Source organism: Drosophila takahashii, chromosome X (assembly GCF_030179915.1).
Source record: "Drosophila takahashii strain IR98-3 E-12201 chromosome X, DtakHiC1v2, whole genome shotgun sequence".
Classification (NCBI taxonomy): domain Eukaryota; kingdom Metazoa; phylum Arthropoda; class Insecta; order Diptera; family Drosophilidae; genus Drosophila; species Drosophila takahashii.
The window spans coordinates 8,651,410-8,664,365 of record NC_091683.1 but is presented as its reverse complement, the minus strand read 5'-3'; the positions used below and the strand labels follow the sequence as shown (position 1 = coordinate 8,664,365).

Here is a 12,956-nt window from a genome sequence, read left to right as displayed (position 1 = left end):
AATCAAATGCAAATTTTTCACAAAAAAAAATTAGGTTTTTTGGCGTAAAATTGTAAATGAAATGAAAATACCCATAAATTTTCTAAATATTTGAAGAACTTTTTAAATATTAAAAGATAATTTAAAATCCAACTATAAAATATTATCCACAGGTTCCACATACTTAAGTGGAAATGAAACACCCAAACGTTTGGATTACATGATATGTTTATTTGATAAAGAAAGCATATTATCCATTATGGTATATAGCGTACACACGCACAACCACATATATATGGCGCTATATATATATGGGATGGTGAACTACAGACAATATTTCTTGCTTACTACTGAGTTGGCAGGCGCAAAAAAAATTGGGTTGAGATATCACTAAGCTTAAATAAGAATAATTAACGTAGAATTTCCACTTTCTTCCTTCTCCTCTCGCTTCTCTCGTTTTCAATCTCGGCTGCTTCAGAACAAATCACAAATTGGGAAAAAACATGTACAAATGGGTTTAAAATTTGATTTTCCTCTTTTTCAATCGAATATGATTTAGGGTATATGATTTGGGTAAATGATTAAGGGTTTTTTAGGGCTTTTCTAGGCTTATTTAGGGGCAGTGGTTTTTTTGTTATTTTTTTTATATCAGTCTAGTCCCGGCAGGGCTGATCCGAGGGCGACCAGGTGCACATCCCGCCGACGCCGTCGTAGGTGAGTCCCTTGGGACAGGTGTACTCCCAGCCGACGATGCCGCCGGTCTCCTCGAACCTGGCGCACGATATGAACTTCCTGCAGTTCAGCGGGTGCGGAAAGTTGCCCTGCGCCCGGCACTCGATGATTCCCCGCCCGTGGACAATGACCTTGGTGTCCTGGCCACTCTTGGCCGGTGCGATGCTTCCGCTGCGCCGCCTCTGGGCCACCTGGTAGCCCCCGTCCTCCGCCGCCAGCTGACTGCTCGCGGTGGCCGTGAGCACGGCACTTTTGGCCGGCGGGCGGCTGTAGACCTCGATGTACTTGTGCGGACGACGACGACTCTGCTGGCGACGGGAGAGCGGTGGAGCCGAGTGTCCGGCCGGCGTGGTCGACCCCTGGGATGAGCCCAGCGTGGGCGTGGTCAGGGGCGTGGCCGTGGTCGACTGCGGTCGACGGGGGCGCGGTATCAACTGGCGTCCTGTTGGGAAATTGAAAATAATTTTTAAGTACATATAAACCAATATTATTTGCTAACATTTATCTGTATTATTTTCACATTTGTTTATATTGAGTAGATTTAAATATATTTTTTTAGGGACAAGTACAGGATAGTGAAAGGCCTGCAGCTATTTTTCAGAAATCGAATTAAATCAATTTGACATTGAATTGTTCTAAAAATTTAAAAACTCAGAAGATTTAATTTTTGGATCCTAGCTAATATAAATATAATAAATAAATATAAATATTATAAAATACTTTTTTGTAAAAAATTCCAACACTTAAAAAATAATATTATTTTTGCTTGCAGAAATCGGTGGATAAGATTTTTATAGGTTCGGCAAACTAAGGCTTACTTATTCCCTGGCTAATCACTGGCAGTGGTGCATTGGCGGTGGTGCTGGCCGTGGAGCTGGGGCTCTTCAGTGGCTGCGCCGGCAATGGCAGTTCGAATTCCTCGCGCGGACGCACTTGCTCCGGGATCTGGTTGAAGCGGCTGGTGTGAATGCTCGACTTGGCCACCTGATCCTCGTCGTCGTCGTTCAGATACAGCGTGGTGGTGGTTTCCAGGGCCGAGTTTGGTGGGTTGGTGGTGCGAGCGGATGGCGGTGTGGTGGATATCAGGGTGAGGCGACGCTTGAAGAGCGGGTTCTGCGTTCGCGGCACATCGGTGGCTAAGGGGAGCGCAATAATATCACATTAGATATATAATTTAAAACAGGAAAAATGGGATTTTTAACATTTTAATGAGAAAAGAAAATGCTTTCTTTTCACTGCCTCATTTCTGCTTTACTTAACATAAAGTTTTGTATATAAAAAGACGAATAAAATATAAGACCCTTAGGAAATTTAAGTAGAGAGAGTTGTAAACTATAAGTGCACAGTGAGAAATTAATTATTGTTTAAAATAATTTAGAAAATAAATTTATACAAATTACTCAAATTTAATTGAATTTGTATACCCTATTTTTTATTTATATTAATAATTATTCTTTGTAATTTCTTATAAATCTGGGTTTCAATTATTTATTTAGGTAAATTAAAAGGTTCCCTATTTTTAATTATTTTCCACAACTCTCAATTTTTTCTCTCCGTGTACTCACCACTCTCATCGCCGTTGGCCGCCGGTGCGAAGGTTGTCAGTCGACGCGTTTGAAATTGGCGGCGCAGCGCGAAGCTGGCGGGCTGGAACTTGTGTTGCTGTTGCTTTTGTGTGATGTCATTGCTGGCGATGTTGCTGCTGCTGCTGCTGATGTTGCTAGTTGCTGGCGTCAGTGTTGCTGCCTCGCCGGATGCTGCCGCAGCTGCTCCGCTCTTAGCTTTCAGCTTGTTCAGGTAGATGTTGCTGCTGGTTCTGCCGCCAGCAACAGATGTTGCTGCTGGGAAGGTTGTGGTTGCTGCTGCTGCTGTCGTAGTTGCTGCTGCTGCCGAGGGTCTGCTGCGCAGTCGGTTGTATTTGGAGGTCGTTGGCGGTTCTGCTGGCTGCTGCGTGGTGGTGGCCTCAACCGCCGCCGACGTCGGTGAGTTGATAATCCGCCGGCGGACACTCAACACCGGTCGCCGCGAAACGCTGCCAGTCGTCGGTTGACGCAGCTGCCAGTCGGTAGTCGCACATGAAATAATACAAAAAACAGGCACTCAATTTAGCATACAGTGAATTTGGGATTTTTCTACAATTTTTTTGCGACTCGCTGTGTGGTGTTTTTCTTTTTTTCCTGGCGGTGTGTGTGCAGTCAACAACAATTCAAAAGCGCGCTACATGCTGGACTAAAAACAATAATAAATCATATTAATAAATTTACAATATTAGTTGGATACAAAATATGCATACTACAATAAGCCTTAAATAAATTAGTACTGTTTGTGTTGAGTGTTTTTCTCTCTGTGGGTTGGGAAGTTTGGGAGATTGGGAAAAGGAAAGGCGACCCTTCTTATAGGTACTTTCTCTCCTTACAACTCGGCAAGATCAAGTTGACCACCTCTTGAGCAAGTGGAGCAACAACCGCAAAAATGCAGTCAGGCATTTTAATTGAAGGACGTTCGAGTGCAAAATAAATACAAAAATATAAACACACAGGCATAACAAGTTATTTGCACGGCTATTATTTTGTGCTAGTTTTGCTTTGTCCAGTCCGCCAATGTTGTTGACATTGAAAGCGGCAAAAGAGGGCAAATTATACTGGAATTTATTGTAATTACAGAAAAATTGAACTTTGAACACTTTTCTAAGATTCTTGAGATCAACTTTTAAATAGAAAGTTATTTTTCTTGGGGAACAAAATCAAATTTCAAACCTTTTCCTAAAGCAATCTTATAAATAGTTTATTTATAATAATTTTTAGATTAAAAAACTCTTTAAAAACCTGTGTAAAAAATATTTTTTAAAATTTTAAGATCATAAATATTTATAAGATTTCTTCAAAAGCGTAAGAAAAGGTTTAAAAGCTACAATATCTTCAAATCTTACAAATAATTTGTTTTTTTTATATTTTTTGGATTAAAGAACTCCTAAAAAACCCATGAAAAAATATTAAAAAATTGTTTAAGAAATAGTCAGCAGATTTCCCAGTCAAATGAGACTGTATAAAAAGAAGCTGAGAGAGAGTTGCCTTTGGAGATTTTTGGTGTCAATGTCGCACCTTCAAATAAGACAATGAATGGGCCGGAAAAATACGCATCAGCCGAAGCGTTTGCATAACTTCAAGCTGATGGGCTTCTTCTTTTTGTCGATTCGCAGATTCGCCGATATCGAAGCCTTTATTTCAGCCTTTTTCTGGCATTTTTGGTATTTGGCAAGCCGACTCGACTGCATGCCAATGTGATTACATAATCGCCGTACCCGACATAATCCCACTTGATTTTTTCCTCTTTGGCAGATGCGCAGTTTGGTTGTTTTTTTTCTGGTCACTGCAAACTGGTTGGACTTTAATTAAATATTGTGCAAGCCAAGTTGGTCAGCTCAAAAGACTGATGATGCGTGCAGGGCGTCGTCGTCTGCGGGATTTTCTGGCTTCTCAATGCGATTGTTGTGAAAGTGGCAAAACAAAAGACTCAAGACACGAACGCGCCGGGGAAAGCAGCGGCCGAGCAAAAGGGTGCTGCCGTTTCAAGGGCAAATAAAATAAAATAAAAGAGAAGGGTGGCCATTCATTGTTGGTTGCAAATATATGCAAAATAGTCAAAACTGAGCTTTGGAAAATAGTAAATTATTTTAAAATAAAAGAGTAAGAATTTTAAATTAATATTTTTATAAAGATTATTATTTTCAAAAAAAAAGAGTAATTTAAGAAATATTTAAATTGCTTTAATTTCATATCTGGCTTTTAAAGTTTAAATCTGTTTTTTGAAGTGGCATCTCATTTCCACACCTCTAAGATATCTCGGCGATCACTTCGTTAACCTTTTTTTCTGTGTAAACACTCCCTATTATTTATTTTTTGTGCCTATAGACATGGGTACACTTCAACCAACTGATGATGACAAAAGCAACACCTTTGATCTTCTTTTATGGCTTCTTTTTATTGCTTGCTTTGTGCGGCTTTTTATTATTTTCAAATGGGATTTTTCATTTCACGGGCACTTTGAAAGGAAAAATCTCCAAGCCCGAGCCCACTTGAAAAATACAAAAAAAAGGAAAAAAAACTGTTAACGACTTTTTGTCAACCTGATTTTTGGTGTCGCCTGTCAGTTCGTCGTGTTTGTTATGCGGCGCGTGATTTGACTTTTGGCAATTATCGTTCCGAGGAGACTAGCTGCCTATTATGAAACATGTCTCGTCTGCAAAGTCCCTCTCTCTCGCTCAGCAATTTGCAAATTGTCTTAGCTGAGCTCGTTTTTATTTTACAATTTTCGGTTTTTCTTTATTTTTTAATATTTTTTCGCCGTTTTTCCCGCTGACTTTGCACATCTTGCGGACTCATCGAAAGTTGAAACCGATTATCCAGACAGGCTTACACACAGACACCTATGAATAGGCATGTGGCAATAACCGCTTCATACAGAAAGAAAAAAAAAAACTAAAATAAAGCCAGGCTGACATTTAACGAAAGCGAGAAAAAAAAACAAAAACGGAAAACATGGAAAAGAAGCCCAGACTAATGACTAAGCAAATAACAAGCAATTCTACAAGTGACATTTGAAAGAGCATCGAAAGGCGAATGGAGGGGGTAAATAGATGCAATTATAATTGCTTTAAGACATGGAGAAGAATTTTCAGTAACCTTTGGAATTTAAGGTAAATAATCAACAAATTACGAAAATATTTTCACGATCCAAGAAAATGATCAGCAAATTGCCTGGGAAAAGTGTTTGGAAAAATCTGAGATGAAACTACTTTTACGATCTTTAGATCTTAAAAAAAAATAAATTAATAAAATTACTTCTTATATGTTTAATATTTTTAACACTTCCTAACTAAGAAATATTATTTTTAGTTCCCCAAACCAAAGATCTTTAAGTTTAAGTCCCGAAAATTGTACTGAAAAGAAGAAAATACATGTTTATAAAATATAAAAGTTAACCGATTTTTGTACACTATTTTCCCAATATCTTTTCCTATATTATGTATAGCTTTATACATTTTTAGGGTTTCTGGTTTCAAGGAGTTAAGGTGGATGGGGCGGGGGGCAGTTTATCGTGTTCTGTTGTGGCAATAATAATTTGTATAGTTTGTTTCTTTTTGTTCATTATTTTATTGTTGTGCATAAATATTTTACAACTAAAGCTAGACTTAAAGTATTTCGGATAGAGGGGGAAAGAGTGAAAAAAATTGATTAGCAAAGAGATAGAATTGTGAGAGAGAACTGCGCCTGGTAAAAGCCATTAAGAGTTACTTCAAGTTGATCAAGATTTTGCATCCACTGAGGGTCGTTGTTTGTCTAGATTTCTAGATTTCTATTCTATATTTGAACCAAGGAAAGACTTTTCGCATCTGCATGTGTGAACGAATGTGTGTGAGTGGATGTATATGTTGTGTGGGTGTTGTTGTTGTTTAGGTATGGCAGCTCGAAGAATACGAATTGTTTAAATAATTTACATAGCAAAAAAAAAAATAGATATATATAGTAGAGTATTCAAATTAAAAGCAGCAGCACTGGGAAATTTGGAAAGAGTTTAAAAGCAGCCGAAATGGTTGTTTACTTAATTTGATTTTTGATTTTCTTGCCATGGTTGTTGTTGTTAAGCCAAAGCAACGCAGCCAATTATCTAAGGTTTTGGCAACAAAAGGGTTAATTTCGCAGAAGACTCTCTTCTGTGGATAAGATAAGGGCTAAGACTAGAAATAACTAACTACGCTGATTTTCTCTGGTTGTTTTGTGGTTCTTTTTGTGACCTATTCCGGAACCACCGTGGTGGTGTCGTCAAGCGACGCCTCCACCGTGGTCGGCGTCTCTGTGGTTGTTGTTGTTGTCGTTGTTTTGCGGTTGCGCAGGCGTCGGCCACGCCCCTTGCGCCCCATCTTTTTGCGATGCACCACATGCGACTCCGAACTAAAGCTAACTGCCTCGCTAACTTTGCTGCCCACTGTGGTTGTGGTGCTGCTGCTGCTAGTGGTGGTGCTATTGCTATTGGTGGTTGTTGTTACTTGTGTGCTCGGATTTATGCTGCCACCAATAGCCCCACTAATTGCGCCAATTGTGGTTGTGGTTGTTGTTGTTTGCGTATTTTCTGGACTGTTTTTGGTGACTGTTGTTTGTGTATCGAGTGTCAGGTGGTTGTTGTTCTTGTTACTAATAGCTTCGGAACTAATAGCGCCACTGATTGTTGTTTGAGTATTTTCTTGGTGGCTGTTGTTGTTGTTGTTGTCAGCACTGCTAATTGTGCTCGTTGTTTGAGTATTTTCCTGATTGCCGTTGTCAGCGGTGGTTGTTGTTTGTGTGTTTAGACCAAGCTGACCCATAATCACAGCACCAATTGGCCTGGCTGTTAGTGTTTCACTGTCTTGTGTTATTTGTGTACTAATCTGTGGCTCAGTGGCGGTCTCAATGCTAAAGATTGTGGTCTCTTCAGCCACCTGATCGTCTGATGGCCTAGTGGTTGTTGTTTGCACAGCACCATTGACCGTTTGATCTTCAGTGTTGAGTGTGTTCGTGTTTGCGGCTTCTGGAGCCTGCACCACCAGCGGCTGGCGCAGCGAGAAGGCCGAATTTGAGTCAGAAGAATCGGCAGGGGTTCGGCTCTTCTCGGCCAGCGACTTTTGCACCTTGCTCAGAATCACCTGATCGAGATTGGCTATCGAAATGACCAGGGGCGAGGACTCATTGGACTCGGGTCGTAGGAGGGGTACAATGGGTCTTACGTAAGTGGGTGCCGGTGTGGTTGTCTCCCCGGTGGTTTCGGTGGCCGCAGCACTGCTGCTGCTAATGGTGGTGCTCTCTTCTGTTTCACTGATAATGCTATTGCTGCTCAGTTGCTTGCCCTTCCTGGCGGAATCGAATAGTCCCTCCAGCGAGATGGTCGAGGTCTCCAGGGCGCCGGTCAGCACTTCTGGAACCAAGGATTTGCCACTACGATCGGTTTCGGTATCGGTTGTTTCCGTTTCTGGCAGGGAATTCCTCACAGGTGCCGACGAAGCTGAGAAGTTGGGCTCCGTGGGCGTATAATCAGCCACTGTGCTGTGGCCATCATTGATTTGAATATCACTTCCATCCACCAGATGGACGTACTTCACCACACTGATCTCGCCCAGCTGCTCCACATGGGGCAGCGATTCCACGCGCAGCGTTCCAAAGTCCTGATTAGCCTTCGATTTCCGCTGAGCAGCCTTGGCCTGCTTCGAATTGATCTCGACAATGCGATTGATCTCGATCAACTTGTGCTTGGGCACCACCTCCGTTTGCACAGTGGGATGAAGACGGGCCTTCTGCGTCGGCCTTCTCGTCGTGGTGGTGGTTTCACCCTCATTCTCGGACTCACCCTCACCCTCGAGCAGGGTGAACACATGCAGCAGGGTGGTGGCAGGCGGTGGTGCCTGAGTGGTGCTGCTGCTGTTGCTGCTGCTCGATTGATCCTGTGAATTGATGGAAGTGGCTTCATTAGCATTGGTCGCTGTTTCAGTTTCGGTTACAGTTTCTATTTCAGTTTCTGTTTCAGTTTCAGTTTCTGTTTCTGGTGGCGTGGTGTCTGTGGTGGTGGTGGCTGGTGTGTCTGACTGTGTGCTGGGTGGTGGTGGTGCTAGTGGTGTACTGGGTGTGGTGGTCACAAAGCCCTGTTCCTGCTGCTGCTCCTCGGTGGTTTCCTCCTCCACCGCCACCGCCTCCGTTCCGGTTTCCACCTCCTCAACCTTCACCACCTTGGGCTTCAGTGCCGGATGCTTCTTGCTGTGCTTGTCGAAGATCTTCTTGTTCCTCGCATTCAGCGCATCGATATTCAGCTCTTCGATCAGCGAATTCTCGCTGGCCGTCTCAGAGGCCTCTGTGGAGGGACCCGTGTATTTTCGCTCGTAGCTCCTATTATTGCTGGGTATAAAGGGTGCCGGCTTCAAAAGGGTCAGCGGTGTGGTGCGCTCGTAATCACTGGCCACCGGTTTCAAGGTCAAGTTAGGTGAGGCCACTCCGGGTGGTCGGTTGACGACGCGTGGTCGCTTGGTGGTGCCAAAGCGGTTGGCCGGTGGTGCAATGCTGCTTGAAGATGATGGACGCTGGCGGGGATTGAAGGGCACGTTGCCTGCGGAGCCAGTGGGTCCACTTCCGGTGGCTCCAAAGGTGGGTCGACTGCCCGGCAGCACGCGGTTATCCTTGGGCTTGTACGGGTTGTTCTGGGACTTTTTCTCCTCCTCTTCCGGCTGATTCTTCTCAGCCGCCTCATCTTCTTCCTCATCCTCCTCTTCGTCGCCGCCCTCTTCCTCGGAATCCTCCTCCTCTTCCTCGTCGTCTTCTTCCTCACTGCCCTCTTCATCTCCAACCTGCTGTGGTTTAGTCACCTCCGATCGCGTCTTCGGCACAAAAGGTCGTCGCAAGGTGGTGGCAAACTGATTCTGCACATGCCTTTCTTCCACCTCCTCACCGTCTTCCGACTGACTCTTGAAGCGATCGGCTCCCGGCAATCTGGAGCCACGGGGATCGCTTCTCACGAAGCCCTCGCCGCGATTGCGAACACTCGAGTTGAAGGGATCGAAGCGGCCGTTCTTCTTGCGCACAAACTTCGCGGTGGGTCGGGTGGTGCTGAAGGCGAGTGGTGCCTTGGTGGTGCCACCACTGCCCGAGGTTGGTGTATAGGGTCGACGGGCCACCAGTTTGCGTTTGAAGAAGGGTCTGGCCGAGGAAACCGACGCGGAAGACTCGTCTTCTGTGGCCGAGGATTCTTCTCTCTGGCGAGAATTCGTACTTGTGCCCTTTTCGGCCAGCAACTTCTTCAGGCGATCGTTGATCACACCCTGCTCACCCTCTCCTCTCGCCTGTTCGGCCTTCACCTTGTCGCGCAACCTCTGCAAATCCGAAACATCCTGATCGTCCTTTTGACCGAGGGTCTTGAATCGATTGCTGATCACACCATCCTGCGGCTCGCCCCGTGATTGCTGCTCCTTGATCCGCTGGCGAAGATTCACCAGATCGTTGTTGTTGTCCTGCAAATCCGTGAATCTGGTGTGGCTGGGAACGAAAGGTTTACGGGTGGTTTCCTCGGAATTGTCCACACTAGACGCGGTACTCGAAGAGTCCACCACAGGCCTCAGTTTGCGGACAATTTTGCGGAAACGCTTGTTGCCAGTGGTGTTTGTGGTGGTGGTGGTGTTGCTGCTTTGGCTCAATGTGGTTGTTGTTGGTGTGGTGGTGTCTGGGTTATTAGTGTCAGTGGCGCTATTAGTGGTGCTATCTACAGTGGTACTATTGCTATTGCTATTCAAGGGTCTGCGGAATTTCAGCACACGTATGCGCTTTGGTGTTGGTCTGCTGGTGGTTGTGGTGGTTGTTGTTGTGCTGGAGTCTTCTTCCGCCTCCTTCTCCTCTTCTTCTCCATCATCATCTTCCTCTTTGTGTTCTTCAGTCTGCTCATCGACTAGGGTTAGTTTAGTTACCTGGCCACGCTGACGGCCCCCAAAGGCCAGTCTTCTGGCTGTGGTGGTTGTTGTTGGGGGTTGTTGTGTTGTTGGGGTGGTGTTGGTGGTGCTGCCTCTGGTGCGGCTCAATTGATAACGATTCTGAAAGCGTCGTGTGGAATTAACATCATTACCTAAGGCATTCAAACCAGCCCCACTCGTTCTCTTCTCCTCCCCCTCAACATTCTCTAGACTAGCATCGTTATCATCATCGTTAACATTATCATTATCATCTCCGTTATCTGGACTATCTGGCTTAAGATTAGCTGTGACTGTGACTGGTTTGTTTTTGCTGTTGTTTGTGTAACTGTTTGACCTGAATCGATTAATATAATTGGCTACGGTGCTGTTACTACGTTGACTAGCTACATTCAGTGCGGTGCTACGGTTAGTAAGATTGTTAGGGTTAGTGGTGGTGCCTCCCCCCCGAGTGTTGTTGTGGTTAAGTGTGTGGTTACTGTTCGATACCTCAGCGGAGCTATCATCATCATTATCATCATCGTTTTCTTCATTATCTTCTTCATTGTCCAAGTCAGTTTTTGTCTCTGTCGGTTTTTGGGTGGTTGTTGTCCTGAGTGGTTGTCTTTGCCTATTGGCAAGCAGTTGACCAAGTCGTGAACGTGCAGTGGTGCTTGTGATTTGGGGATCTACGGATGGTTGTTGTTCATCTTCCTCCTCCTCCTCCTCTTCATTTTCATTATCATCCTCTTCGGGTTCTTCCGGTTCTTCCTCTTCCCCATCCTGATCATCGTATCCCTCCGCTCGGTGGTATAGATTTCTATTGAGTGCCACCAGATTGCGTCTTGTGCTGGAGCTTAGTCTCGGTGGTGCTCCGGTGGTGCGACGAGCTGCAAAGTTGGGTGGTTTACGTGCCGGCACCTCTTCCTCTTCTTCCTCGGGTGTGCGTTGCAGAGCTCGATGGCGGTTCGTTTGAAGGAAGACGGCACGTGGCGGTGACACTGACACCTGCTCCTCATCGTCGTCATCATCATCATCATCGCCGTCATTTTCCCCACCGTCGGTGGTTGTTGTTCGCGGTGTTGTGAAGCGATTACGTGAGCGGTTCAAGGCCGCATACGGACGACGTGTGCTAATCTCGTCGCCGTTCGTTGATCCCGTCGTGGTTGCTGAGATGGAAGTCGCATTAAAACGGCGACGTGACAGAATCGTTCGCCGTGTGGTGGTGGTGGTTGTTGTTGCCGTAGCTGAGTCGCCCTGATCTATTTCATTGTCGGCACTGGGATTTGAGGTTGTCGTTGTTGTTTTGGTCGCATTGAAGCGTCGGCGTATCAAAAGTTGCCGCCTTGGTGGAGTTGTAGTTGCCGCTTTTGGTGTTGAACTCTCCGTATCATTTTGATCGATCTCATTCTGTAGATTTTCATCAGCGTCTGGGGCAGCCGTGGTGGTTGTGGTTGTTGTTATTACGGTGCCATTAAAACGGCGACGAATTACCAACTGACGACGAGTGGTGGTGGTGCTCACCGGTGTAGTGGTGGTTGTAGTGGTTGTTGTTGTCGTTGTGGTTTCGGTACTAGGTCCGCTTTCTTCTAGAGGGATCTCATTGTCATCGTCTATATGGGCTTCCAATTCGGGCTCTTCAGTGCTGTCTTCTGGTTCTTCGGAGGCCTTATTTTCGACGTCTTCTTCTGTTTCCTTAATCTCAACCTTATTTTCCTCAATGTCGTCCACGTTTAGAGAACTAAGAGTGGTTGACTCTTCGTCTTCTTCTTCATGGTCACTAATTTCAATTTCATTCTCCGCTGGCTTCTCAGTGGTTGTTGTAGTTGCGGCTGTCGTAGTCGTAACTCTACGACTAATGCCCACATAAGGTTGCCTTGTGCTCCTGACTTCATTGGTTGTGGCTGATTCGGTGGTTGAATCAGTGGCTTCCTCGGTGGTCGTGGTGGTGCTACTTCCCCTGCCTCTCAATCGGTTCAAACCGGCATAGGCGCGCCTTGTCGTTGATTCCACCTTTAATTCTTCTTCGTTGTCGTTTTCTAAAAAAAATAAATAATTTGTTAGTTAGTTTGGTTTTATATTTTAATGTAATGGCATTAGGTAAATTTATAGTTTTTTTCGTAAAAAAACTTACGGGTATTAGAAGAATCAGAGTCCTCAACTGCATTCACGGGTCTTCGGGGGGTGAACACTCTTCTGGTTGGGAACTTCTTGAAGCTATTGGTAGGTACTTCTGTGGTTGAACTGGCTACAAGCGATTCTTCCTGGGTTTTCTCTTTATTTTCATCTTCGTCTTCTTCTGCTTTACTTTCGGTACGTGTATCAGAAGAATCAGAGTTTTCTACTGCATTCACGGGTCTTCTGGGGCTGAACACTCTTCTGGTGGGGAATTTCTTGAAGCTATTGGTGGGTACTTCTGTTGTTGAACTGGCTACCAGCGATTCTTCCTGGGATTTCTCCTTAATTTCTTCTTCATCTTCCTCACTATTTTCCGTTGCCAATGTTTTTGGTGTCGTTGAGCGAACACGGAAGCGCTGTGGAACACTGTAGCTTCTTCTGGTTGTCGTTTCTAGTGGTTCATTTTGGGTCTTCTCCTGCAATCTGGTAGACAGGGTCAAGCGGGTGCGGTTTAGTCTGGTGTAGGTGCGTAAAGCCCTGGCTTCATCTTCGCTTCGTTCCCTTTCTTCTAGAAGGGAATAGCTCACAATTTTGGAGGTCTCGTTGCTCGAGTCTGTTGCTAGTGGTATTGTCTTGAATGTCTTTCCCTGTCGCTGGGACTTCACTCTTCCCT

At 44.9% G+C, this 12,956-nt stretch overlaps 1 protein-coding gene across 8 annotated transcripts in view; it reads right to left on the bottom strand.

The window, feature by feature from the left end:
• Positions 1 to 236: 236 nt before the first annotated feature.
• Cht6 (Chitinase 6) overlaps positions 237 to 12,956 on the bottom strand; it is a 36,495-nt gene continuing 23,775 nt past the window's right edge. For 5 of the 8 annotated variants that reach the window (XM_017157403.3, XM_070218263.1, XM_017157404.3 and 2 more), the window contains exon 11: positions 5,841 to 10,309. In XM_017157403.3, coding sequence (XP_017012892.2) covers positions 6,506 to 10,309 — 3,804 coding nt within the window. In that variant the 3' untranslated portion in view covers positions 5,841 to 6,505. Of the gene's footprint in view, positions 1,154 to 1,529; positions 1,848 to 2,276; positions 2,767 to 5,840; positions 12,205 to 12,482; positions 12,950 to 12,956 lie in introns of those variants that run through there. The other 3 variants (XM_044396143.2, XM_070218266.1, XM_070218265.1) reach the window with 3 other exon arrangements.